This window comes from Kryptolebias marmoratus, linkage group LG5 (assembly GCF_001649575.2).
Source record: "Kryptolebias marmoratus isolate JLee-2015 linkage group LG5, ASM164957v2, whole genome shotgun sequence".
Classification (NCBI taxonomy): Eukaryota; Metazoa; Chordata; class Actinopteri; order Cyprinodontiformes; family Rivulidae; genus Kryptolebias; species Kryptolebias marmoratus.
This window is the reverse complement of record NC_051434.1, coordinates 551,795-578,133: the sequence shown is the minus strand read 5'-3', so window position 1 is coordinate 578,133 and position 26,339 is coordinate 551,795. Positions and strand designations below refer to the sequence as shown.

Sequence of the window (26,339 nt, the reverse complement as noted above, 5' to 3'; positions counted from 1 at the left end):
GTCTGTTTCTGTCTGAAACTTTAAAGCTGCTGATTCTGTCTGACTTTAGGTGAGTTCTGTTCTTTTAAAACCTCTTTATGATCAAATATTAAGTTTTAATCTGACGGCTGCAGAGGTGAAAGATTTTAGTTAGATGTGTTCTCAGTGCTCAAAGGGGATTTTTCTAAATGTTTATATAAAAACAACCTTTAAACAATCTTAGAAATGACAAAAAAATTCTGAAATTCACAGTTATAGTTAATAAAACAACAGGATTTAAATCTGATCAACCCTGAATCACAAGTTATGTTAATTTTTATCCAGTTTTTATATTTTAACAGCAAACAGAAATGAAACAGGGATGAAAAATATATATTTATAAATTGAAAAATAAGGAAGACAACTGGTAATTTTTACCCCTTTAAAGCACATGTTTTGTCACAGAAGTAAATTAAAGCAGATTTAATGAGGGAGGTTTTTGGTTTTAGGTTTCAGGTTTTAAATGGCTCCCCGTCTTTTCCTCTCGCAGGTTCAGGTGAAGCAGGTGAATCTGTGAACGCTGCAGGAGGATGAAGCCGGCGGCGCTCCTCTTCGCTCTCTGCTGCTGCTGCTGCAGTAAGAACTGCTCATTTACATTAACACTGCAAGAAATCCAATTTAAATAATTATCCCAAGTCTCTTCAGTGATTATATAATAAAAACTTCAGTCGTTTCAGCTGAAAACCTGAAAGTTTTAGTTCAAATAAAAGACACCATGTTTGAATGTTATTGTTGAAATGTTACCACTTTGATTTTAAAGAGTTTATTAATCCATTAAAAACATTTAGTTTGGCAGATTAGTCAATGTGAAGATCAATTATAAAATTTTAAAACGTTCCAAGGCTTTGGTTGTTTAAAATGTGCAAACATGTGATTGAATTTCTGTAAATATCCTTAGCTGCTCCTGATCCTGACCTGAAGATTAACTTTGTTGTTTAAAGTTATATTTTATATTAATAATCTTCTCAGATGCTCAGCGCGTTAACTGGATATCTCCACATCGAGGAAGTATTGCAGGAGGAACAACAGTCACCATCAGCGGAGATGGTGAGACACAAAAACATCTGTTTATAAGAGGAATTATTTATAATTTCACCTAATTATGTCACAGATGCAGCATGGGCTTCATTGCATTTAATCTAAATTAGACGATTTTGATTTAATGTTATTTATCTAAAGAGATTCAACAAATAATTTTACAGATTCTGAGAGTTTAAATTACAAAGTTCTGATCCATTTCTTGGGGGACAGATCAGATAAAACTTAAACTTTAACATCAGCCCAGTACAATGAAACAGTAATGTCGGTGGTTCCATTTACAGTTTAGTGGAGGGGGTGTTTGATTTTTGTAAATAAAACTCGGGCCTTCTCTAAGGAGTTAAAAACAGCAGTTCGGACGAGTTGGAAAAATTTATATTTCATTTTATGCAAAATCATATATTTTACGTTTAATTTATTACATTTATCATGACAAAATATTTTATCAATAGATCACCTCCCCCCTCTAAAGTGGACTGTACCATTTTTCCCGCCGTTAAATAAACCTGTTACTGCTGAAAACCTAGTATACCTTCCTAACTGCGTTATGACACAACTAGACCCAAAGTAAGTCAAAACGTTAACAAAATACACTTAATAAATCTAAAATAAACCATATACTGCACCGTTAGATGTTCAGAGTTTCTGAATTATATATTTTTAAAGTGTTTCTGGGTGAATGCTAACTTTCGTGGCTATAGTTAGCTAACATTACCAGGCTAACGTTAGCAGGCTAACGTTAGCATCTTTAGACAGGCCTGTAGCTGGGGAAACACATCCTGATGAGTCAGTATCACCATTAAAGTTAATTTAAAGTTAATTTCTCCATGTGTTCACATACATCTAACTCATTTTTACTCCTTTGTGCCAACATTTGTACTGATCATGTCCCAGATTCGTGTTTGTATGCTCTTGTTGATTGTTGAGGGTCGATTTTTCTGGCAGTTTTGTTCCAGAAAACTTGTTGCTGACATCTGCTTACAAACATAATTATGTGGACTGAATAGGATTCACTGTAATTTGACATATTATGTCAAAATGAGTAAAGTACTGGAAGAATTATAATTAATTGCTTTTAATCGTCGGGAAAAGTTGACCTTCCCTAAATGAAATGAAAGGTGAAAAACAGCTTCCACCTTTCAATTTGAATAAGTTATTAAAGAAGTTCTGTTCTACATTAATACTTCCTATAATTAATCTGATTTAATAAGTAAATCACCTGCAGTGTGAACTGGCTCTGAGATGTTGGGTTTTTGGGGTTTTATTCGGCAGGTTTTGCTCAGGAGAGTCAGTTCCAGCTGAACCGTGGAGACGATACGTTTGGGAACCGTGTCACCCTGGTGTCGGACACGCTGTCCGTCCCCTGCGATGTGGAGCGAGACTCAACCCACGGGAACCAGATTTTGTGTTACACCAGGTGCAGAAACACACCTGTCTCACCTGTCCTGTTACCGATGGGACTGTATGAATTATGTCTTGTTTTGTGTTAAATCTGTGTTTTTCTCCGCTACAGAATCATGCCCGAGGGTCAGTATGTGGTCCATGTCGCCGTGGATGGAGTTTCCATTCCTGACAGCAAAATATGCAACGGTTATTACAAACCATACCACTGCAGCTTATATGTAAGTGTAAATAATTAATCACTAACTTGTTTAGATTTGTGTTGCGATCCTGGGTTCACCTCTCTGAACGCTCCTCAGGTGGTTTGGTATCGCACGCCTACGATCTCCTCCCTGAGTCCGCTCTCTGGCCTCCCGGGTACGACCGTCACAGCATGCAGGGATTTGACTGAGTCCAGTTTGAACCTTCTCATTTTAACAGTCTTTAAAATGTCCCGCAGGCTCACTGGTCTCAATCCGAGGACGGATCTTCACCGACGTTTACGGAAGCAACACGCAGCTGAGCTCGAATGGCCTCAACGTCCGATTCCTGAGGTGAGACAATATTCTGAAGCTGTTTCTATCAAAATATAAAAACTGAGGAATCGTCTTTCTGATGATTAGTTTTTTTACGTTTTCAGTGTTTATTTAGAACTACTGAAGCTAAAACACAGATATCAGAATTATAAGTACTCCAAATAAACCAAAACTGGACTCTTTGTGGCTAATAAATGCATACTGTTTTCACCACACATTTTTACATTTTAGTAATATAAAAAATATAAATTTCTTCATCTTTCAGTGCAGCTAATTCAGTCTGCAGGAGGGCAGTCATGAGAGAAGTAGTCTGAAGGAATAAAAACTGAGTTTTGTGTTTTTATTTGGGCAGTAGCTGCTGGCAGAGTGTCAGAATAGATTCATAGATGAAACCCTTCAATCTTTTCATATTAACTTAATATGAAGAGGAGGTTGGAGAAGAAATGTATTTACTTAAAAACAGCAGGAAAACTATTGTAGGCATTAGCAAATGAGCAGATTGAATACAGAATAAAAACCTTTAATCTTTCAGATCCTACATGGGAGGAATGCCTTGTGAGCTGCAGAAGCCCGAGTCAGATGAACGGTAAGTAGTTTTATGTTCAGGTCTCCTCATGTTTATCTCAGGTGTTACTTACCTCTCATACTGTTTAAAGGTACAACCTGCAGCTGGATTCTGAGACGTCGAACTGGGGATACATGAGCTGCAAGATGACAGGAACATATGTTGGTAAGACGGATTACAGACAGGTTTAACTGTTTAACCGACATTCAGTAATTATATATTTTATCCCATCAGGTCATCACAACATGAGCTACATTCTTGATGATGAGTTTGGAAGGTAAAGTGCTGTTTTACATAAATTCAGTTTTATTTTTAAACTAAAGCGTAAAACTTCCCCGGTGTGTTGATGTCAGTTATTGTGTCATCATGTCTTCTCACAGAGAAGCTCAGAAGAAGGACTGATTGTGGATTTATTGTTAAATCGTTGATTTGTTAACAGATAACCTGTGAAGTGGTCACATTAAACACAGAGCGTTAAATCTTCATTTAAAGCCACAAACTGTAATTTTATCTCCTTTCTATCTTCTTCTTGAACTGCAGGAGTTTACCTGATAAGAGTCTGTTCTGGGTTTCATCTTTGGACAAACTCTCCATGTTCCAGACGTTTGCAGGTAAAAGGAAATGCAACACCTTTGAAAAGTGTGTGTTGTTGTCGTCCCAGTGAAACGTCTGTTGTGTTTCCTGCTCAGAGGTGACGGGAGTCTCTCCATCAGAGGGCAGCGTGTTGGGTGGAACTCTGCTAACGATCCACGGACGCTTCTTCGACCAAACCGATGAGCCTGCTCGCGTTCTCGTTGGAGGTAACCGTGCCCGTCGGAGTGGAAACTTACCAAAAGTTACCAACCGGCCAGTTTCCTGAAGTGTCAGAGTACAAAATGTTCAGAGTCACGGAGAGGATCCTTTCAGCCTGTTTCAGACAAAAGTGTCACACATGAGAGGAAGCTTAGAAACGCAGCAGACCGTGACGACAGCGATCTAACCCCGTCTCTCACGAGATGCGTTTAAAACATTTTCTTTTAGTTGCAGCAGAGATCTGATAAGTCTCTTTCTGTTTTATATAAACATTAAGCGCTCTTTAAAACAGTTTCAGCTGTCGACTCCTAAAATAACAGCAGAATCTTGTGACTGAATACTTCAACCAAAGTCAGTCAAACACCAGTTTATCAAAGACATAATTACAAAAACCACCATTATTTCTACTCAGAACAGCAAGTTTTATCTCTGAGAACACTTGCACCAATAAAGGATATTATCAGTCATTTTTAAATGTAATTTTGTTTCTGGAAATCTTCTCAACGCTTCAAACTTGATGTTTTGTGACCCATAATGAGCTCCGGTACCCCGGCGTTAAACATCAAATTTCCCATATTTAAAATAAGACAGGAGTGTCTGTTTGTGTCCACGCTGAGAGCTAAAACGTCACTTTCAGAGGGTTTAACAGGAAACACAGCAACTCTGCATGAATTAAATGAACCAACAACAGAGTTACACAAACTATTATTTCATCAAAACTATCACTTCAGATACAAAGAGGTAAAAAAGGAGTGGACACATTAAGACACCTGTAAGTTTTAAATCTGGACATTTTGACCACCGAACAGCACGAAATGTAGAAATCACAGCTCAGGTTTCAGTTCAATCAAAATTTAACAATCTGTTCATGCAACTTCAATTACTCTGAAATATCAGCAGAGTTAAAATAAAAGTCAAAACAACAGTTGTAGTTTTATTTTATTTAAAATATTTATTTGATACTTCGTCAGATTTAAACTAAATTTGCTAAAGTTTCCTTGCAAAGCTTTTAAAAAGGTCTTTTCATGATAATTTGTGCCATATAAATGTATTAAACTAATCATTTACATTTCCAAAAATTTATATTTTTTGGCATAGATAATAAAATATAATCAATAATTCTTGTGTTCTCATCCAAAGAAACTTAAAGAACTGAACAGTTTGATGTAATTAAAGCTGAAGTTCAGTTATTTATAAATATTTAAAGGGTTCATCGTGTTTTTTTCTTTAAATACGTCCTAAATAATAATAATAATAATAATGAAATGAAGGCTGGGAGTTCCTCCTGGAATCTTGACATTTTAAAACTCGTAACTTTTATCTTCAGGCCAGCCTTGTGAAATCCGGAGCGTGGCTGATGACAGAATCACGTGTAAGACGCCTGAACGACAGGACAACAACAGGAAGACGTACCCAGGTGAGAAATGGCCGCCTCCTCCTGATTTTATCGCTTCATATGATGCAACCAGAACGGCTGCTGACCCGTCCGCCTCCAGGATTTATGTCATCGTGTGAAAAACCCGCTGCAGGAATCCCAAGTATCTGCCGTTCCACCTGCTGTCTTTCATCAGTTCATCACTCAGTTTATCTTTAATGAGCTGCCATCTGTAACAGATCATCTGTTAAAACCAGTTCTCAGAGCTGAGCTCAAACAGCAGGACTAAAAATAAACACTTCAGTCTCTTCATCGCGTCAGTCGGCTCTCCTGATTGGCTCAGGAGACACGCGAGACATGAGACATGTCATTCTGAAAACTTTTACACTAAAGTATTTCAGTAAGATTTGAATCTGAAAGACAAAAAACGCCTTGATCTCAGCGTGAGTTCAGATCTGTGATCAGATCAGTTTCACAATGTTTGGAGGTGGATTTTCAGGACGGGGACATTTTGTCCTGATCCAAGGGGTTCTTTCTCCATGGAAGACACTCGTGTGTATTAGATTCTGTTCTTGGCTGCTAAGAGCAGTTAAAGTTTGATGTCCTGAAGCAGAACTGAAAGCATAAAAACCAACAAAATCTGTAACAGACAAAACATCAACCAGCGCAACTTGTTTCCAAATAACAACAAACAAACTGGAGTAAATCTGACTCTAGCTCCATGTTTCTGTCCAAATAACAACCAAACAAACTGGAGTAAATCTGACTCTAGCTCCAGTCTGAGCAGACACGGTTAATCTGTTGACGGTTTCAGCTGGAAGCCTGACACGCCGCGCCTCCTCTCTGTCTGGTGTTCACGTTTAGGCGGCCGAGGCTTGAAGATGGAAGTGTGGAGCGACAAACGGCCCAGTTCCTTAAATGACATCTGGACCTACAACGAGAACACAACCGGCTACTGGCATCAGTGGATCGACTCGCTGCCTTACACCTTTCCTGCGGAGTACGACCTCTTTACCACCAGGACCAGAGGCTTCTTTGTTCCTGCCACCAGCGGAAACTTCGGCTTCTACCTGCACTGCGACGACAGGTGTGATCTCTACCTGAGCAACTCCAGCCGGCCCGAAGACAAGGTGGGAACAGAGTTTTTTTCAGATTGCAGCTGGTGTTCATTCATCAATTGTCGCTGTGAAAGACTGACTTTTTGGTTTCAGGTGAAAGTAGCGTTTCAGCCGCGGTATGTGAGGGACTACTTCCAGCTGCCGTCACAGAAGTCTGCGGTCATCGCTCTGGAGAGAGGAGAACCGTGAGTTTAACAGCGTGGCTCCTTATAACAACAAGTCATTTATCTTTGACATACCATAATTCATCTGTTCTTCTTTTTGTCTTCCTCTGTAGCTACTACATAGAAATCCTGCAACAGGAATATTACGGCGTAGCTACTTTCAACCTGGGCTTGTTCCAAGAAGACAGCTCGTTTACAGAAGAGCAGACGGACGATGCTGTCAACGAAGTGCAGAACATCGTCGCTGAATATCAGAGTTTTGATGAGGAGCAGGTAGATTATTTTGGAGCTCCTCTGTAGTTTTATTAGTTTGTATTTTAAACTCAGCGTTACAGGTTTTTATTCAAGCCAGGCTGCAGAAACGTTCTGTGTTTTTGTCCAGACAGGATTTACTGACGTTAAACCATCTCAGCGTCAGGTCTAATGTTAGCTAAACACGCTAACTGTGGGGCTCTAAATTCTTAGAAATATGGTCCTAAAAGGAGGTTTATAAAGAAAGTGAGGTTCTGCCACTGTTTGAGTTTCAGGTTTGAAACGATTAAAATCAAAAAGTTTTATCAGAACATTTCGTTTGTTTCTGTTAGTCCTGCTAAAAAGACAGCTCATTATTTTGATTCTAACATTTTATGAACCAATAAGGACGTAAATATTACAGGTATGGCAGATTTCATAATTTCTTTATTTATTTGATAGAAATATTTAAACACCATAAATCACATGTCTGAGTCTGGGATGTTTTGGAATCTGCAGAATAATAAATATTTCCTCAGCTGCTGCAGGAGTCACTTTCTGCCCACTGCTTTCTTACACCTGAGCTTCCCTTCGTCTCGTCGTCACTCAGGTGCTGACCTTTGATACCTGGCCGTCCGAGGTCGCAGCGGTCAAAGAGGTGCAGACAGTGAGCATCAGCAGCAGCTGTGACAGTTATCTCTGCCGAAGCACCTTCTTCAGCCTGAGCTACGGACACGCCCAAACCGGTAATCTGGCCTCAGACGTCGGTCCCATCTGGTAATTATCAAGAATAAATCTGTGGTTTTTAGGTAGTAAAAGCTGCTTTTGTCTCCTGTAGGACCGATCCCTGTGAGCGCCTCAGCAGACGAGGTGAAAGCAGCGTTGGACAGTCTGTGGTCCATCAGACCCGACACGGTCCAGGTCACCAAACAGGAAGACGCTGATGGATCTCAGTACGCCGTTACCTTCAACTCTGACAGAGGTGAGAGGTCACGCAGGTAACAGCCGGGGCGTGACGAGGATCGTGTACCGGCCGAGGCAGAGGTCTGTGACGGTAGAACAGCTCAGAGTTAGAGTCTAATTTAAGTTGGTGCCACAGAAACAGCATCTGCTTTTTGATATTAAACCTCTAACATCCACTGCTTCACACTAAGGTAGTGTAAGTGGGAACACAGACAGAACATCAGGAAGTTCTGGTTTGATTGACCTCCTGAAAAACCATCTTTCTTCATTGACAAAGTTCTCAGTAATACAGTTTTAGGAATCAGCTGAGTTAATTAATTATTTTGGACCCCAGGAATCATTTCTGTCATCGTCTGATTGACGGTTTACTGAGCCTGTGGCGTTTATTTCCTTTCCTTCATTCCTCCTTTAGAAAAAACCTTCAGGTTTTGGTTCTGGTGGTAAATAAGTTCATGTTTTGTCCTCTTTAGGCGACTTCACACTCCTTGACTACGAGGTTTTCGGCTCAGACACCAACATCACCGTTGCCGAGGTTGTTAAGGGGCAGAGCAACATGTTGACCTTCACTCTGATGTGGGGGGGCGTCCCCACAAACCCCATCGCCTTCAATGCGTCTGAGGCTGAGGTCTGTAGGGACAGATATGTCCAACAGTCGGTTTAATTTGTTTGGTCTTCGTGTGAAACTGAACTCGTCGTGTCGCAGGTCCAGTCGGCTCTGGAGGACTTGATGGCAGCTGAGTGTCCTGCTGAGATAACGACCACGGAAGGCGCTAACGTGAAATACTTCAATGACTTTGAAAACTCTGAGGTAACCCTGACAGTTTTCTGCATCCATCCTGTGTTTGGAGGCCTTTACAGCCCAACACTCTGACCTCTGACCTCTGACCCCTGCAGCTCACCGGCGCTCAGAGCGGGACGCCCGAGGCCAACTCTGCTTTCTGTGGGCTGTGGTCTCTGAAGAATGCTCAGGCTCTTTACTTGGAAACGTTCACCAGAGCGTCTGGAGTCCAGTATGGACCGGTGTCCCTGAACCAGCACCCCACAGTAAAAACATTTCATTAAATCTAAAGAATCTGATTTAGTAATGTGGAGAACAAGGGAAGAAATCTGACAGCAGAATGGAGGGAGGCTGGAGGAGGAAGAGTTGTTTGCTGTGATTGGTTTTAATCTCCTGTCAGATAATTAACAAACAGTTCAACGTCTTCGTTATCAGGAGCAGAAAACAGAAATATCTGTTTGACTCTGAATGTTGATGTTTGAAAGTTTGACTAAAAACTGATATCTCTGAATTAAAACAGTAACTTCAGTTTAATATTTCAGATTTGATCTGCTGATTAATTCTCACCTACATGAGTTTAATTTGAATGTTTTTCCTCTCAGCTGTGCTTTGCGTACAGAGGCGCGTTGAAGGACGAGGTGGGGCTGAAGTTTACATACAGCAGCATCAACGGTCAGACCCAGACGGTCACAGCAAAGATCAACACTGTCTTCAACAAGGAGGCCAGGTCAGTGAACTGCAGTCCTTTTATTCAAACGCTTTGATTTAAACACGTCTCTAATGTGTGAGGGTGACCATGTCTTCACAGGTGGAGCTATAAATGCCTGGACCTTCAGGCCGCTCTGCAGACGGCGTACATCGGCAGCAGATACTCCCTGATGGAGCTCTACCTCTACAGAGACGCCGCGGGAGCAGATTTCTATGTAGACGCTGTCTACATCGGAAGGACCCCCACGACGCCTGACGAGAACGGTACAGATGGATTCTAATTTATTTATCTGCAGCAGGACTGATGCATCAGTGGAGGTTGTTGTTGTTTGACTGGAGCCTAAATAAAATGTAAATTATATGACTTGGTGCCATGAGGTGAACAGAATGGACCCAGAATTCAGAAGCAAACAAACTTTAGAGACAAAAATAAAAATCAGGACTTTCGGCATCAAAAGTTCAATCCCAGGTCAGACTGGAACTGCAGGATGTAAATACACTCAGATGGTTTTGTTGTGAGTTGGAGCTAAAAGTATAAATATTTACCTGCTGACCAACTAACCTTCTTGTTTCTCAGTTGTTCTCTACGAGAGAAGGCCGCCTCCTTTCGAGAGTTCTGGAAAGTCCTTCAGTGCGTTCTCCGTCAGCAAACACCAATCAGCCGCTTCACAGATCCGATACCAAATCAGAGCCACGCCACGGGAGTGTGCATTCGGTTTCCCGCTGATGGAGATCGCGTTCCTGCGGGTAACGCTGTTATATCAATAACCACGAGGTTACAGGTTTCTTTGGTTTGTTGATCAGGGAGCCAGCAGCGTTAATCACAGATCTGCAGAGAAGAAAAGTTCTGGTTTGAGTTCAGTTTCAACGAGCAAATAAAAAACAGGAAATCTTTTAAAGGGCTGCACATTATATCACAAATTATCATTAACCAGTGTCAGTGTTTGGACTGCAGTAAACCTGAGACGTTCTGTTTCAGCACCAACATTCATTCATTCATTCATTCATTCATTCAGCCTCACAGGCCTTAATGCCACAGCTGGTTCACATGAAGGTGATGACAGAAGAGAAAATGATATTAAAGAATAACACCACACATGTGAGATTTTCCTGATTTGATCACTTTTAGAAAATGTTTGGATACTTTAATCCTGAACAGACAAATATAAAATAAAACCACCTCAGAAAAGTAAAAAGGCTGCCGATGTTGTGAAAGTTGATAAAGGGCCGTTTGCACAGCAGAAGTATATATTTTATCAGGCCTGGACAGAATGAACCCGTTCACCTTGTCCTCTGCTGCGTTGACAGATGTCCAACAGCAGCGAGGACTCGGCGCAGTTCGTGGAAGGCGGAGCCAGCGTCACCGTCGCTCGCCCTCACAGAGCCACGCCTCCTCTGAACGGCACCTTCGACGTGGAGGTTTACGGAGACCGAGCTGAAGGTACTGCCTCGTCTGAATCTGATGCCTTTCTAAGAACGACAGGTAGACGTCTGCTTGGACAGCTTCCAAAGCATTCTTCTATAAATCCTCCTCCTGTCAAAACTTCTTGTAGTCAAACCAAAGATAAAGAGGAAGAACAGGAGCAGCGGCTCTCAGGTGATCTGACAGCAGCTGGTTCTGCGCCAAAACAGAAACCATTTTAATAATTAACAGACATGTGGAAGCTTAAAATAATATGGAAACAATTATTTTAACCTGCAGAACACTGTTCATCTGCACAGAAATAGTCAAAGTCTAATAAAATAATCTGTCCCATCTTCAGGAGAGAAAGTTGTTTCACGCTGAACCTTCGGTTTGTTGTGCGTCTCTCAGGTCTGTCTGTGGACATCAGCGAGGAGGACCTGAAGTACGCTCTGGAGGGAATCGCAGACATGGGTCGGGTGAAGGTTGTGAAGCAGGGAAGCTGCAGAAATCCCATCTGGAGCGTCGAGTGGCTCACAAAACCTGGAGACCAGCCCCTGATGCAGGTCTGTCAGAAGAGACGCATCGTGGTTCCTTCAGTCAGGTTTTATTTATTACACAATGAAACCCCACGAACAAAGAGCTCAGGACCAACAGCAGTTTTACTTCAGTTCAGAGTATTAAAGTTCCTGCAGAAAGAACACAAACAGTGTTGAAGTTTTATCTGTTTTCTGCAGATCGACGACTCGTCGGTCGTCGGTTCAGATGTCGTTGTTTCTGCCGTGGAGACGGTGAAGGGAGGCCTGTTCCGTCGAGGACTGAGAGGAGACTTCTTCAGAGTGATGGAAAACACACCTCAGGTAAGAAAGCCTGCAGCACATTTAGGTTTCTGCAGCACCTGCCTGTGATTGTCAGCAGGGTTTACTGTAGAAATCCTGTTTCTGTCTTTGCCTTCAGGGAACATTTAGTCCAGATACCTGAACCGCAGCCAACCCTGCTTTGTTTTCTCTGCAGGTGGAGGTGTACATCAACGGGATCTCCTCCAGCTGTTCTGGTGACTGCAGCTTCCAGTGGTCGGAGGAGAGAACGCCGGTTGTGACGGGAATCAGCCCATCTCAAGGTGTGCATCTAAAGCTGATAACTCTACAGATTTTACCCACAATTCATAGTCTGCCAACGATCCCAGCAGATTAATTTAAGTCGATGAAGCGAAGTGTGTGCAGCTGGAAAGAAATGTTCTGATGGTTCCAGGTGGCCCGGGGACGCTGCTGACCGTCACTGGGACCGGATTCAGCAGAGAAAACGCTTCCATCATGGTGGCAGGCGCCAGGTGTCAGGTCGAGGAGGTCACAGGTGAACAAACAGATGGACTTTATTTAGTTTTAATGATATCTCTCCTTTCTGGAATACTCAAACATTACTGAGAATAAAAGGTTCCACATTCATCCGTCGCTGTCAGTGGGCGGAGCTAAAACTGCGTCGGTCAAAGATGGACTCTTTCTAAACACGACTGTTTCCTGCTTTTATTCATGCAGTCAAATTATTATCTTTATGTCTGACATTTTATTAAATAATTAAAAATTTAATTGTTTTCAGTTATAAGGATTGTTTTAGGATTTATATTTTTCTTTTTTATCCTTTGCATCAGATTTTACTGTGAATTTGTTCTTTTATGTATTTATTTATTAATTAGATTAAGGCTGAATTAAGTTTTGGTGTAGATTAAATGAACCTTTTTCTTTGATGTTTCTTTCAGCCACCTCTCAGGTGTGCAGAGTGGGCGGAGCCAGCGCCGGCACCTACCCGGTGTCAGTCAGCTTCCCGTCTCTGGGGGATTCACGTTACGCCGGCGGCCGCGTCCTCTTCTTCACCTACCAGCTCGTCGTTTCCTCTTTCTCCCCGCCGTCCGGCAGCGTCGGAGGTGGGAGGCCGACCTCAGTTAAAGCTCTCGCTCTGCTAACCTTCACCAGTTTCTCATTTCTCGCGGTGACTTCCCCCCAGGTGGCACCGTGCTGACGCTGCGAGGCTTCGGCCTCAGTCAGAACGCCACGGTTACTGTCGGCGGCGAGGAATGTGCGACGATTGAAGCAGGAGACGCTGAGCTGAAGTGCAGAACGCCGGCTGTAAGTTCATAAATATTTTTACTGATTTAAATCAAAGCTGCAATATTTCACATCGTAAGCTTCCTTTAAAATGACGTCATTTAAAACCTCAGAAAGTTCCCTGACTGCGTTAAAATAAAGCTACAGCTGTCCCGTCCCGTGATCCAGCAGCAGGAGGGACCTTTAATCAGTCCAGCTCCAGATCAGAACTACAGCAGGACAGAACCTGAGCGATCTCATTTAAATCTGTTCTGACACACATCAGAACAGGAAGTCCGTCCTCTGACCCGTTTGTCCAATCATTCCTTTGTGTTGTGTCTCTGTTTTCATGCCAGCAGTGTGGCTAACTGTCTCCACCAGTGTCTCAGGTGAAACCACCTCAGAGATGATCAGGCAAACAGTAGCTTTCAGGAAGTCCAGAGGAAATCTGCTGATGAGGAAGGCTGGGATCAACTGAGCCAGTCTCAGTTTTTAACCCGAGTTTGTTAAATCCAAACGATGCAGCGCTGCTTTTCTTCAGAAACACGTCAGTCGTTCAGTGTCTCTGAGGGTTTGATCATTTCTGTTTCCTTTAAGACATAAACAGAGACCCTGCTGCAGTTTTATAGAGGCGCGGGGGCGGAGCTTTTCAGGATGGGTATAAAATTTATACCCAATATTCAGATTTAGTCATGTTTTTATTATTGCATGATTCTATAGTCGTTACGTCCCCCAGCGCTACTCGAAGGACTAACAAATGTTGTTCCGATATGTGACTAGTTTGGGAAGTGATTTTTCTTGTTATATTATTCCAGGGAGCTGCAGGATGGCATGTCGTCATGGTAACAGTGAGAAACATGAGTCAGACTGCCAACGCCACCTTTCTGTATGATGATAATGTGACGCCTCAGATCTCCGGCCTCAGTCCCCAGACCTCCACTGTTCTGGGTAAGATGAGTCACTTTCTGCTCTGAATGCTGCTGATAACCTTCAGTCAGGCCTGCGAGCCGGAGCGTTCTGATGAAGATCTGCGTGAGGAGGTGCTGGAAGGTTAACAGCACGTGTCTGCGGTTTGCTGCAGGCATGATGTGTGCCTGCTTTGTGTTTGTGCATGAATAGAAACGGACTCGGGGCTTTTTCAGCCTCATTCTTTCCTCTCTCTGAGCCGCTCGCTGAATACCCACCATACTTTTATTATCATTGAATATCTGTGTGAAAATAACACGGGCCTTTGTGTTTCTGTCAGAACACTAAACACAGAGGTGGTTAGTAAATGTCGGACTAAAGCTCCTGGCTGAACCGTCGCACGTCACACAGATGATGTGCTGCATGAATTATCAGCTTTACGGTTGTTGTGTTACTGATCGGGAACATTTTGTTTCCACTTTTTTTGTCTTGGATTTGTGTAATGTTGACCTGCAGGTTTATGAGTTTTTGTCTTTTGTTGTCGTGAAGTCTTTTATCAGCAGAGACGAACGTGTAATCCTGTGGAATAACACGCCGGCGCTGTGAGAATACCTGCCAGCCAGCAGGACAATCACTGATGCTTTAATAAGCAGCAATTAGTCCTGACAAGTGATGATTACATGTGCATGTGGAGTCAGAGGCTCCTTCAATGAAAAGTTTAACTGCTTTTGTTGTCTTTTGTTTAGGACATCAGGTTCTCACCATCCAGGGTTCAAATCTTGGACTTGAAGAGAACGGCAGCAGGGTTCTGGTTGGACCGAAGGAGTGCGTCCCTGTGCAGTGGACTGCGACACAAATCAGCTGTCTGCTTCCGGTGCTGCCGCCCGCCGTGTACGACGTGGACGTGCAGGTCGGGAACAGAGGATTCCCCCTGACCAGGTACAGATACCAAGACAGTCACGGTGATGAGTGTGGCTGTCTGGACATGTGAAACTGCAACAGGTAGACAGCTGAAAACAGCTTCAGTACAAAGAAGGATAAATAAACCGTCAGTTTATAAAGTTAGGTGGAGTCCAAAATGTGCTGCACACAAACCCCCCCTCTGGAAAGCAGCTGTCCTCCGTCTGTCCGTCCAAACTGGAGCGAGAGCCAGACCCTCGCCACAGACAGAGGTGGTGGTTTGGACGGAGCGAGTCCTTCGTTACGATGTGGTTCTGGTTCTGATGGTGTTCTGTGTAACAGATTGTCCCGTACAATCCGGCACCAGGCAGTGGTTCTATAAAAACCCAGCTTGCATCATAAATAATATGCTTTGAAATAAATAGTTTGTTTAATAAGCTGTTGGCTCTGTGTTCCTGTTGCTTAGCAGTGGGGTTAATGCGAGCGTTGAATACATCCTGGAGGTGTCCGGCGTCTCTCCGCGGTCCGGCTCTTTGCTGGGAGGAACCACGCTGACGGTTTCTGGCTCTGGTTTCAGCAGCAACACACCTGTCAACACAGTGACCGTTGGTGAGCAACAGTCTGTGTTTATATTACCACAGCAACACTCTCTGAGTATCATCTGATGGTTCTGGGACTTTGCCTCCCGGTGGTTGTTTGACACCTGATCTCATTCTCACTTTGCTCGGGCTGGTTGTGTGACAGGAGGTTCTGATTGTGAAGTTGTGATTGCCTCAGAGAACGAGCTGCAGTGCGTCGTACGGTCGGAGGAGAGGAGCCACATCGTCACTAACCAGGGGTCCCACCTCAGTACGGTTCTGTCCTTCTTTGTTCCGCAGATTAACTTACAGAAACACCTCAGCTGACATGTGATCCTACCTCTAAGAACCTAAAGAACAGTTATATGTAGAGTTTGTGTCGCTGCTGAAACCTCAGGGCTGTGATGAAGGTGTGTGTGTGTGTGTGCGTTCCAGCTTACGGACAGGGATATGCCTGGAGTCCGTCCTCGCTCACCGTCTCTGTTGGAGACACGGTGGGGTGGCGATGGGAGGCGCCTGCCTTTCAGAGAGTCGGGTACCGGGTCTTCAGCGTTTCCAGCCCGAGTGGAGCCGCTTACGATGGGGGACCGTTAAACAGCGGAGCGACCAAAACTGATGAAGGTAGAAAACACAGAAAACGCCAAAGTTCAGTAAAAAAACACAAATTATTGTGTGACATCTATAACTGATGGTGTCAAACTGCTGGACTACATGATAACAGTTTGATAATAAGGCTTTAAAACATACAAAGTTCTTTATATTTCCTTTCCAACGATCCTGACTTTCCTGTAAACTGGGCTGGACCTCCAGACTTTCTGAAGAGTCAGAGATTTGCTGCTTTTTCTCTCAGTTTCAGTCTTTGTTCCTGAACATTTTCAAGCCTCTTAAAGCTCCCGTCAGCCTAACGTAGGTCAGTCAAACATCCACACGGTTTTCAGTAACTTCAGCCAAGCGTTTTGTTTACCTTCACTGCAGACCTGCATTTCAGCTCCTGGAGTAAACTCTTTCAGACTGAACCCCGGATAGAGTTCAGGTTGGGTTTAAATCTTTGCAGTGAGTACCTTTAAAACTAGTAATTGACATTTTTCTTGCTCCCCTTCAGGTTTCTTCAGCTACCGTTTCACTGTGCCCGGTGTGTTCTACTACAGCAGCGGCTACGTAGATGAAGCCAACGCCATCATTCTGCAGGGAGTCGTTAAAGTTAAGAGTCGGGAGGAGAAGAGCAGCGACGTCTCCGTCAGCGTGGGAGGCGTTGAAGCCAAACGTGTTCCTGGAGGTAAACATTTAGACGTGACAACAGGAAGTTGTGTGGCGTGTGTGGGCTGAAGATCAATAACGAGCCTCACCTGCAGGTTCACGCCGCGTCTCCAGAGCTGCAGCAGACTGCGTCGCCTCACCGCCGTGCCAACCGACCAATCAGACTTCAGATGGTCTTTCCTTCAGCTTCTCTGCCTGCGCCACCCCCACCGTCCGCTCCATCTCCCCCAACCAGGGCTCCTACCACCAAGTGCTCCACATCCAGGGCCAAGGATTCAGTGATGTCAGCTGTGCTAACGAGGTCAGCAGAGCTTAACGACCTCCACCTGCACGTGTTCAGGGTTCTGATGTCTGAACGAGCCCCTCAGTTCTCCTACACTGATTAGCTTCACTATGAAGGAGTCAACTTTTATATCTTCCCCTCCTGCAGGTGACGGTCGGAGGGGAACCGTGTCACGTGATCAACAGCAGCCAATCAGAGATCAACTGCCAGCTCAGCTCTGACACCATGCTCCCCATCGGTGTCGCCCTCCCCGTGGCCGTCAGGGTCAACAACCTCGGCGACGCCATCATCGCTGTTTTGAACGAGTTTGACCGTCGATTTGTCGTCCTGCCGGTGGTGGACTCGGTGTCTCCGCCTGTTGGCAGCCCTAACGGTTACACGAGGCTCCTCATCAGCGGTTCTGGGTTCTCTGAGGGCGCAGTAACAGCAGCCGGAGAGCCCTGCAGCATCGTGGCAGTGAATTACACTCACATCAGCTGCGACACCGCTCCGTCGCAGCAGCACTCCGATGATGTCGTCTTTAAATCGGGCCTCATCCGAAGCTCCTGCAGCTCAGACTGCTCCTTCCAGTACTCGTCCTCAGCCACTCCCAGCATCATCAGCATCTCCCCCGACAGCATCCACAGTCAGACTGATGTAACCATCTCAGGCTCAGGGTTCGGCAGCTATGTGGAGGATGTGGCCGTTTTTATCAGCTCCACAGAGTTAGAAGTTACCCATGTGACCGGCGGTAACATCACAGCAAGAGTCAGCGCTCTGCCAGCAGGTAACCACCCAGTGCAGGTAATCGTTAGGAGCAAAGGCCTCGCCTCAGGTGACGTGATGCTGAGCAGTGAAGCTGTGGCCGTCCTGAGCCCCGCTGCGGGCAGCCTGGCAGGAGGAACGCCACTCGTCCTCAGAGGAAACGGCTTCGCTCCTGGAAACACAAGTGTGACGGTTGGTGGTGAGACCTGCAGAATCCTGGAGGAGAGTCTGGCTCTCCTTCGCTGCCTGACTTCTCCTCACAGCGAAGGGCAGGTGAGCGTCAGCATCCAGGTGTTCTCTGTGACGTATCCAGCTGTCAGCTTCAACTACTCTGCAGCCCACACTCCTGAGATCAGCTCCATCAGCCCCAGCACAGGTAAACATCTGCAGGATGGTCTGGTGACAAAAATATAATGTTAGTTTTCAAATTATAGTCAAATATTAACTCCAGATAGGTCTAAAAAAGCCATGATTTAGCATTTTAGACATTTTTACAAATTTCAAAGATTTTAAATGTTGCAGAACCAGTTTTTTATTGTTTGTGGGTTAGAATATATTTGTAGATTCATGCAAACAGAAGCCACTGTAATTAAAGTTACAGCAGAACAAAGCTTTGTTTAGTTTCCGTGTATTTAACGTTAATCAACGTTTTTTTTCCCACAGGGCCGAGCGGCGCCGTCCTCACGCTGACCGGATCAGGATTTGGCTCCGACCCGCAGCTCGTCTCCGTCACCATAAACGACGTCCCCTGCAGCGTGTCGGCCGTGTCCGACGCTCAGGTCCAGTGCACCCCGGGAAACAACCCCGGAGGCACCTATCCCGTGGAATTACATCATCAGGTCAAAGGTCGCGCCCAGTCGGACGCAGCGTTCACGTACGAACTGGCACTCAGCGGCGTGCAGCCCAACCAGGGTTCGTCATTTTACTGAAGATATGTTAATATAACAAAACTTAAAATACTTAAAACACATCTTTACTTAATTATATAAGAATTATAGATTTTATTGAAAAGGATTAAGTGTTTATGACTCATTCCAGAAGATTTAAACTTAGTTGAAACAGATTAATTTTGACCTGTAATCAAATGTAAAATCCTCCTCTTAGTTTAGTGTTCTGCAGCTGAAAGCTTCTTCACTTCCAGTCTGATAAAAATGATTTCTCTGCTGATCTGTGGTTCAGGGAGTTTTGGTGGCGGGGCTCTGCTGGCCGTCCTGGGTTCTGGTTTTGATCCGGTGACCTCCACAGTGCTGATCTGCGGCCGGGACTGTCCTGTCCTCCGTCAGATGTCCACGTCCTCCCGTCTGTTCTGCCGGTCTCCGCTCAACAACGGTAAGCTCAGCCAGAGACGAGAAACGCTCGGAGCGTCTGATTAAAGCTTCTCCTGTCAAAATAATCAGATGTTAGAAGAGGATCAGAAGGAACTCAAGACAAACCTAATCCAAACTTATAAATCAGATACAACATGACTCTCAGCTCTCAGAGTTACTTTCTTTAAACTAACCTTTTATCGTCCTTTTATGAAGGAAAAGCCTTTTTATTCCCTGAGTTTGAATACGTTTCTGTCCAAACTCCTCAGTTTTATCTGTCTGAGGAATGCTGTCCGCCTGCCGAGGTCACATCAGATACAGCTGCTCGTGTTTGTGTCTCTTCAGGCTCCCAGTCGGAGCTGAGCTGTGTCGTTTCTGTCATCAACCCGCTGGATGCTGTCAACATCTCTGACGGCTTCATCTACAGATCTCAGCTGACCCCGGTGATCACCGCGGTGTCTCCACGGCGAGGAGGCACGGCCGGAGGCACCCGGATCACCGTCGCCGGCTCCGGTTTCAGGTCTGGGCACAAAGACCCGACACACCCAGACCACGGGCCGCTGCCGATGAATGAAAGTCGAACAAAACGCTGCTTTTCTTTCCTCAGCGAGGACGTTTTGTCAAGAATCTGAGTTCGGCAACATTTTTCTGTTTTTTTTTCCTAGAAACTGAGGAAAGACTTTCAGAAATGACTCAACATCTCTTTCTGCACATTAAATTAATACTTTATGTAATAAAAAATACAAACGGAATGTGTCAGTAACCTTAACGCGATGATGGCTGATGACAGAAACTTTGTTACAGTTTTATTTACCTGCAGTGTTTCTGTGGATTCATCCGTTCATCTGCTCTTTCTCTCACCTCAGCACCAACATGAATGAAGTCAGCGTGACAATCGCCGGCTCTGCGTGCGACGTGGAGTCCTCCAACGCCACACGCATCATCTGCGTGACGAACGCTCAGAGTCGGTCCCAGGAGGCCAAAGTCAGAGTCAGCATCGGAGACCGCGGCATCGCCATGATGGTGATTCAGACACGAGCTCAGAGCACCGGATGTCCTCCAGACCTGACCACATCAAACAACCTGTTTCCTGTCTGCAGGACAACGCTGACTTCTTCTACATCGACGTGTGGTCGTCCAGGTTCACCTGGGGAGGCCTGTCCCCACCTGAGGAGGGCTCGTTCGCCGTCATCACTGAAGGCCAGACCATCCTGCTGGACACCAGCACCCCCGTCCTGAAGATGCTGCTCATCCAGGGTGGGTCGATGCTCACAGACAGAGCAGATTCCTTTAACTGCTGCTGCTTCGTTTTTACTGTTTACTTTCATCAAGTGTCCTGATGGAAGAAGCTGAAACTGAACCGTCAGTTACCAAACTGGACGAAAAGATACAAGAATGAAGAAGCTGAAAGTGCGAGGGAGTAGATGCTGAAAACATTAGAGAAGAAACTGTAAACAGGAAAACAGCAGCGTGAACGAGTGAGTGAGTGAGNTCCCCGAGGACAGATCCTCCATCTCTCAGCTCCATCAGGGTTATCTGTGTCCTCCTGGATGTCCTCCTGGTGGTCCAGCCTCTCTTGACAGGTTTGCTGTGGTGACATCATCTGTGGGGTCTTCAGGTTCTGGGAGGTTTTTTTATAAACTAACTCTGATCTGTTCTTCTCCACAGGTTTGTCTCTGATCTGTGGAGAGTTCGTTGGTCTTCATGATGCCTCTTGCTTGGTGGCAGCCCTCAGTTCTTGGAGGTGTTGGTTCTGTCAGAGCAGGAGGAGATCTGCTGAGATCCTCTGACTCTCAGACCGCTCACAGGTGGATCTGAAGGTTGGAGCTTCATGCTTTAAATGTATTTTTCATCAACAGACGGTTCTGCACAGAAACACGTTCATGGAAACAAACTCCTGAACATAAACAGGATCCAGCAGAGAGGCTGATGAAATAATACAAATCAAACAGGATCTTCTTCCTTCTGTGAGTCTCTTTGTGGCAGGGATTACTGACTGAGCCTGGTGGGCACAGGACCAGGGGCCCAAATGGATCAGGGGACCCCTGTGTGAGGCCCTTCATGTTCTTGTTGGAAAGTACATTATATTGCCAAAAGTATTCACTCGCCTCCTTAATTTATAGGGTTTAATCTGCTGTTGGCCTACTCTGCTTCTATAACAGCTTCAGCTCTTCTGAGAAGGCTTTCCACAGGTTCAGGAGAGTTTCTGAGAGTTTTGGACCGTTCTTCAGACCCTGATGTTGGACAGAAGGCCTGGTTCTCAGTCTCTGATCTGATTCATCCCAAAGGTGTTCTGTTGGGTTGGGTCAGGGTTCTGTGCAGGACGGTTCTTCCTCATTGTGTCTTTATGGACCTTGCTTTGTGCTGTGGTGCTCAGCCATGTTGGAACAGGAAGGGGCCGTCCCCAAACTGTTAAGAGTTCCTGTCTCTTGAACTAAGAACTCCTAAAAAACAAGCCCACACCATGATCCTCCCGCCACCATCTTTACACTCGGCTCAATGCAGTCAGACAAGAACCGTCTTCCTGGCAGCAGAGAAGCATGGTCTGTCCCTCCAGAGGACACGTCTCCCTCCAGAGGATACGTCTCCCTCCAGAGGACACGTCTCCCTCCAGAGGACACGTCTCCACTGCTCTAGAGTCCAGCGGCGGCGGTCTTTACTCCACAGCAGCCGACGCTTTGCTCTCGGTGATGGAAGGCTTGGATCAGCTGCTGCCATGGAAACCCAGACCATGAAGCTCTCAGGGACCTACCTGGGGAACTGGAACCTGAAGCCCGTCTGCCTCCAACGTACCTGGACACCTCCTCACCTGAGCACCTTGTAAACACTCACCTGGATCACCTGGGACTTCACTACCGAACACAAAGTGCTACCTCCATTCGTAAGAACAACTCACCTGCTTCGTAGTTCCTCTCCAGCCGAACCTGTTAAAGAATCCAGAACTGAACCATTACCTCTGTCTTTCAGATCCCGTCCTGTAAATTAAATCACTTACCGACTTGTTCTCCTGTGTAGGTCCGTTACTCACGTTTGGCAAATCCACGAACCTGACAGATAACCAGGAACACGAAAAAAGCAAACAGAAACTCAAAGAAGACCCAAATTCTGACTCTTATCATTTACTTCTAGTTTGACATCTCATGATATCAGTAAATGTCTAAAACTGTAGTGACATGATAAAAAGGTGCCCATCAGCGTCTTTTCTCCAACTCTCAGTGAAAGTTGCGTTCTTTGTGCTGAAGACTGAAGCTAAATGAGAAGTGATCCTTCCTGAACATGGAGGGGTGGAAAAGAAGGGATGTTAAACATTTTGAGCAGGAGTGTTTCAGTAAAGCTGGATCTGTTTAAGTTTACACTGTTTGTGATCATCAGAGGACAAGACAGCAGATCTATTAGATAAATGAGTGAAAATGATGTTGGGGGTAATCATAGCTATCATTCAATAAATAACCTGATAAATCCAGACAAACATCATGACGTCAGTTTGGACTTCCATCGTCTCTGAGCTTCAAACAGGAAGTGAAGGGTCCTCCTCCATAAACCCTGTAGAACCATCAGAACCTTCTGCTGCTCACGGGTCAAGAAGTTCTGATCCCACTGATAGTTTTCACTCAGAGACTGTTGGTCTGAGGCTTACTTTTTACTCTGTGTTTCTGTCTGAAGGGCTGCTGTGAGCTGCCCGTCTTCTGTCTCATTTTCTTTATTTGAAGTCAGACCTGCTGTCGGAGCAGATGAAGAACCTTAAACTCATCTTCAGAACCATCATCGCCATGGCAACCAGGGAATCTGGGGTTTCTGTATTAACCAGCATGCTTTTCTTCATTCTGTCTTTCCATCATGGCCGCCCCAGAGATCCTTCACTACAAACTCCTGAAGTTCAAGAGAATTCAGTAAAAGCTTCTGCAAAAATTTAAAGGGCAAAGAGGAAGAGGTTTTAACCTGGATTTTCAAAATAAAGCACATTGATACTTTTCACAATAGGAGTCAGGCTCTGTGACAGACCTGAGCTCCTGCTGGGCTTCAGAGAAGAACGCTGATGGATGGAGCTGCAGCTCTGCAGAACGTTCCTAACTTCATGAAGTTATTTAGCTTTAACACTTATTACATGTTTATAAAACTGTAAACATGTAATAACTTATTACATGTTTATAAAACTAAACATGTAATAAGTTATTACATGTCTATAAAACTGTAAACATGTAATAAGTTATTACATGTTTATAAAACTATAAACATGTAATAAATTATTAAAATAAATAAATTATTAAACATGTAATAAGTTATTACATGTTTATAAAACTGTAAACATGTAATAACTTATTACACATTTACAGTTTTATAAACATGTAATAATTTATTACATGTTTAATAATTTATTTATTAATAAGTTATTACATGTTTACAGTTTTATAAACATGTAATAACTTATTACATGTTTATAAAACTGTAAACATGTAATAACTTATTACATGTTTATAAAACTGTAAACATGTAATAACTTATTACATGTTTATAAAACTAAACATGTAATAAGTTATTACATGTTTATAAAACTATAAACATGTAATAAATTATTAAAATAAATAAATTATTAAACATGTAATAACTTATTACATGTTTATAAAACTGTAAACATGTAATAACTTATTACACGTTTACAGTTTTATAAACATGTAATAATTTATTACATGTTTAATAATTTATTTATTAATAAGTTATTACATGTTTATAGTTTCCTCACAATGAAGTCGAATCACAAACTTCATGGACCCAAACAGACGGGTTGGAACATTTAACGCCCTTGAAAAAGAAAAGAAGTAAGTCAAAATGTTGTGTTTTTATGGCAGCAGAACTAGAATAAATAAATCTGACGAGTCACCAGAGATGTTCTATCAAGAACCGGTCCATAATGGTTCTGAGGGACTGAATTCTGTTCTTGAAGCTGGATTAATTACTGAACCCTGAGTTCTCTTTGAGAACCTCCTCAGGTCCAAAAACAGCAGAACTCCTGATCAGAACCACGTTACCAGACTACAGGAGAGTCTGGACCGCAGGCAGGGAACGGAAAGAGATGAAGACTGGATCAGAACCTTCCACAGAACCACAGAACATCATGATGTGAAGCGGCTGTATTTTAAACCCAGGTCCAGTCAGCTGATTTACCAAAATAAAAGCCCACTTTTGTTGTTTATTTTGTAGTTCTGAGTTCTCTAAAGCTGTTCTTCATCAGCAAAACCCAATCCGTTCCTCCTCTTCATCATTAATTAACCCTCTGACGTCAGAGGCTCGTTAGAGTCTAATTACAGCGCGAGACAAGAACAGAAACAGCAGCTCAGGTGAGTGTCTTACCTGCAGCTCGCACGCTCCGGAGCTTCACCCGCTTCCAAATCACAGACAGACAAGTAACAGGGCAGAGAGGCCACTTCCGCTTGTTTCTGACTAAATAAAAGCCTGTTGGAGGTAATTAAATGTTTTCAGACTGAAACACCGTTTTAGAACATTAAGGTTCCTTCAGAACCCCAGAACATTAGAATGAGAACAGGTGAACCGGATTCAGAGGAGAACCTGATTGACTTTTTATTTGTAGGTTTTCTGTCGAAATAAAAAGTCTGACTCTTTCACTGGACGAGCTTTTTCTTACCTTTTCGGTTCCGCTTTATTTCTCCACTATGGAAAGGTAACGGTCCCGTCCGGTACCGGTCCGGTTCGAGCCCGACAGTCTACCTGCGGCCAGCGGCAGGAAATCCTGCGCCGGGTTTGGAGAAGAGAAGTTGTTTTATTGTCCCGGTAAGGTGTTGGTTTCCATCTTCTTCACAGAGACCAGCCCCCTCACACCCCGCAGAACCCGTCAGAACCACGCAGTTCCGACCTGCTTCACTCCGAGCGGGTCACCATCACATGTGGACCGAGCCCAGCTGAGCCAAACCGGACCACAGCCCGTCCCGAACCGTCTGCATGGAGCCCAGAACCCCGAGGAGGAACCTGGTTCTGCTGCTGGTGAACCTCTGCCTCCTGTCTGCGGGAGACACCAAACAGGTGAGTGGACCCAGTCCTGGACCACCTGAGTCCACCTGAGCCTGATAAACCGGGGGTCATGTTCCGTCTGGACCAGAACCTTCAGGAGTGACGGAACATGAAGGAATGCATATCGCCCGCCGGAGGAGCTGTTTGTTCTGCGTGATCAGTCAGCCCTCAGAGGCTGGGATGGGATGACTCTCAGCTACTACCACACCAAGCTGCACCTCAGCATCTGAGGGCGTTTCTGCAGATTAGCTGTGGCGGCCATCTTGGATTCGGTTGGCTTGAACAGGGAATCAGTTGTAGATGTTTGTGGTTACTGAGAGTTTGTAATAAAATCATCCGGTGGTTTATTCTTCAGTCACACAGACAAACATGCTCCTCCTGCCGGCGGGTGATACTGTAACCTTATAGTGAGTCAATATTCTGTTTTCCTTCAGGAGCTTTAAATGAGGCTGTGTGACGGTGAAGTGTTTGAAAGACGTGTTCAGACAGATGGTATCTTCTCCTCAGAAGTCTCTCTGTGCTGGGTCCATCAGGTACAGTTTCACCTGAGGGACACAGACATGTTTGGGTTTGGCCCTCAGGAACACCACAGATAACAGATGTTCAGAAGATATCTGGACTTGGTGCTGGTTCTGATCCAGATGCAGGTTTGTTTAAGTCTGGGAGAAGAATCAGCTGATCAGCAGACAGTCTCAAACAAGAACAGATGTTATTGTCAGAAAGGTTGAAGATAAAGATGGAGGAAACATCTGGAAGCAGAACCAGCTGCTGCAGACACAGAAGACGGGATTTTGGATTATCAAACATTTCAGTTTTTTCTGCTCAGCATCATCTTGTTTATTAACGTTCTCATTTCCAACCTTTGTTAGGATCTGAGTTTTTGAATTATGTTTTGTCTTCATGTTTCAGTTAGAGTTTATTGTTTGTGTTTTGTCTCTTCCCTATGCCTCAGCCATCATTCACTTCTCCTCAGTCACTCTCTCTCTCTTCCCTTTTCTCACCCATCTACACCTGCCTCTAGCTCCTTAATCATCAAACCTGTGCCCACTTCCACTAATCACCCTCTGCCTTTAATACCCGGTCACATTCTCTACCTCTCGGCTGGTTCATTGTCATTCTCTTGTCTCCCTGATGTGCTGTTCTGTTTGCTCGTGCCTTCTCGTCTCCCAGAGGTTCATCTTTAGTCTCAGG

At 44.4% G+C, this 26,339-nt stretch overlaps 2 protein-coding genes across 4 annotated transcripts in view; both read left to right on the top strand.

Annotated features, from left to right (window-relative positions):
- Positions 1 to 3: 3 nt before the first annotated feature.
- LOC108249244 (PKHD1 like 1) lies at positions 4 to 20,381 on the top strand (the record flags this gene model as incomplete). Of its 2 annotated transcripts, none has more annotated exon segments than XM_025002063.2 (44): positions 4 to 49; positions 509 to 594; positions 988 to 1,065; positions 2,329 to 2,473; positions 2,570 to 2,678; positions 2,757 to 2,814; positions 2,897 to 2,990; positions 3,505 to 3,558; positions 3,629 to 3,702; positions 3,772 to 3,814; positions 4,078 to 4,148; positions 4,227 to 4,337; positions 5,657 to 5,746; positions 6,569 to 6,834; positions 6,916 to 7,007; positions 7,100 to 7,259; positions 7,828 to 7,963; positions 8,056 to 8,199; positions 8,651 to 8,805; positions 8,884 to 8,988; positions 9,075 to 9,224; positions 9,561 to 9,685; positions 9,767 to 9,930; positions 10,244 to 10,413; positions 10,975 to 11,107; positions 11,480 to 11,634; positions 11,806 to 11,928; positions 12,083 to 12,188; positions 12,320 to 12,421; positions 12,825 to 12,989; positions 13,070 to 13,191; positions 13,965 to 14,097; positions 14,802 to 14,994; positions 15,425 to 15,564; positions 15,700 to 15,804; positions 15,969 to 16,154; positions 16,636 to 16,809; positions 16,886 to 17,091; positions 17,221 to 18,193; positions 18,481 to 18,729; positions 18,997 to 19,146; positions 19,470 to 19,644; positions 19,991 to 20,147; positions 20,225 to 20,381. In XM_025002063.2, coding segments are annotated over 43 exon segments (6,544 nt in total), but the record flags the coding sequence as incomplete, so codon positions are not given.
- A 4,379-nt stretch (positions 20,382 to 24,760) lies between these two features.
- Positions 24,761 to 26,339, top strand: part of col4a3 (collagen, type IV, alpha 3) — a 39,595-nt gene continuing 38,016 nt past the window's right edge. The window contains exon 1 of one of the 2 annotated variants that reach the window (XM_025002065.2): positions 24,761 to 25,160. In XM_025002065.2, the coding sequence (XP_024857833.1) occupies positions 25,080 to 25,160 (81 nt within the window). In that variant the 5' untranslated portion in view covers positions 24,761 to 25,079. The remainder of the gene's footprint in view (positions 25,161 to 26,339) is intronic. The other variant, XM_025002066.2, reaches the window with a different exon arrangement.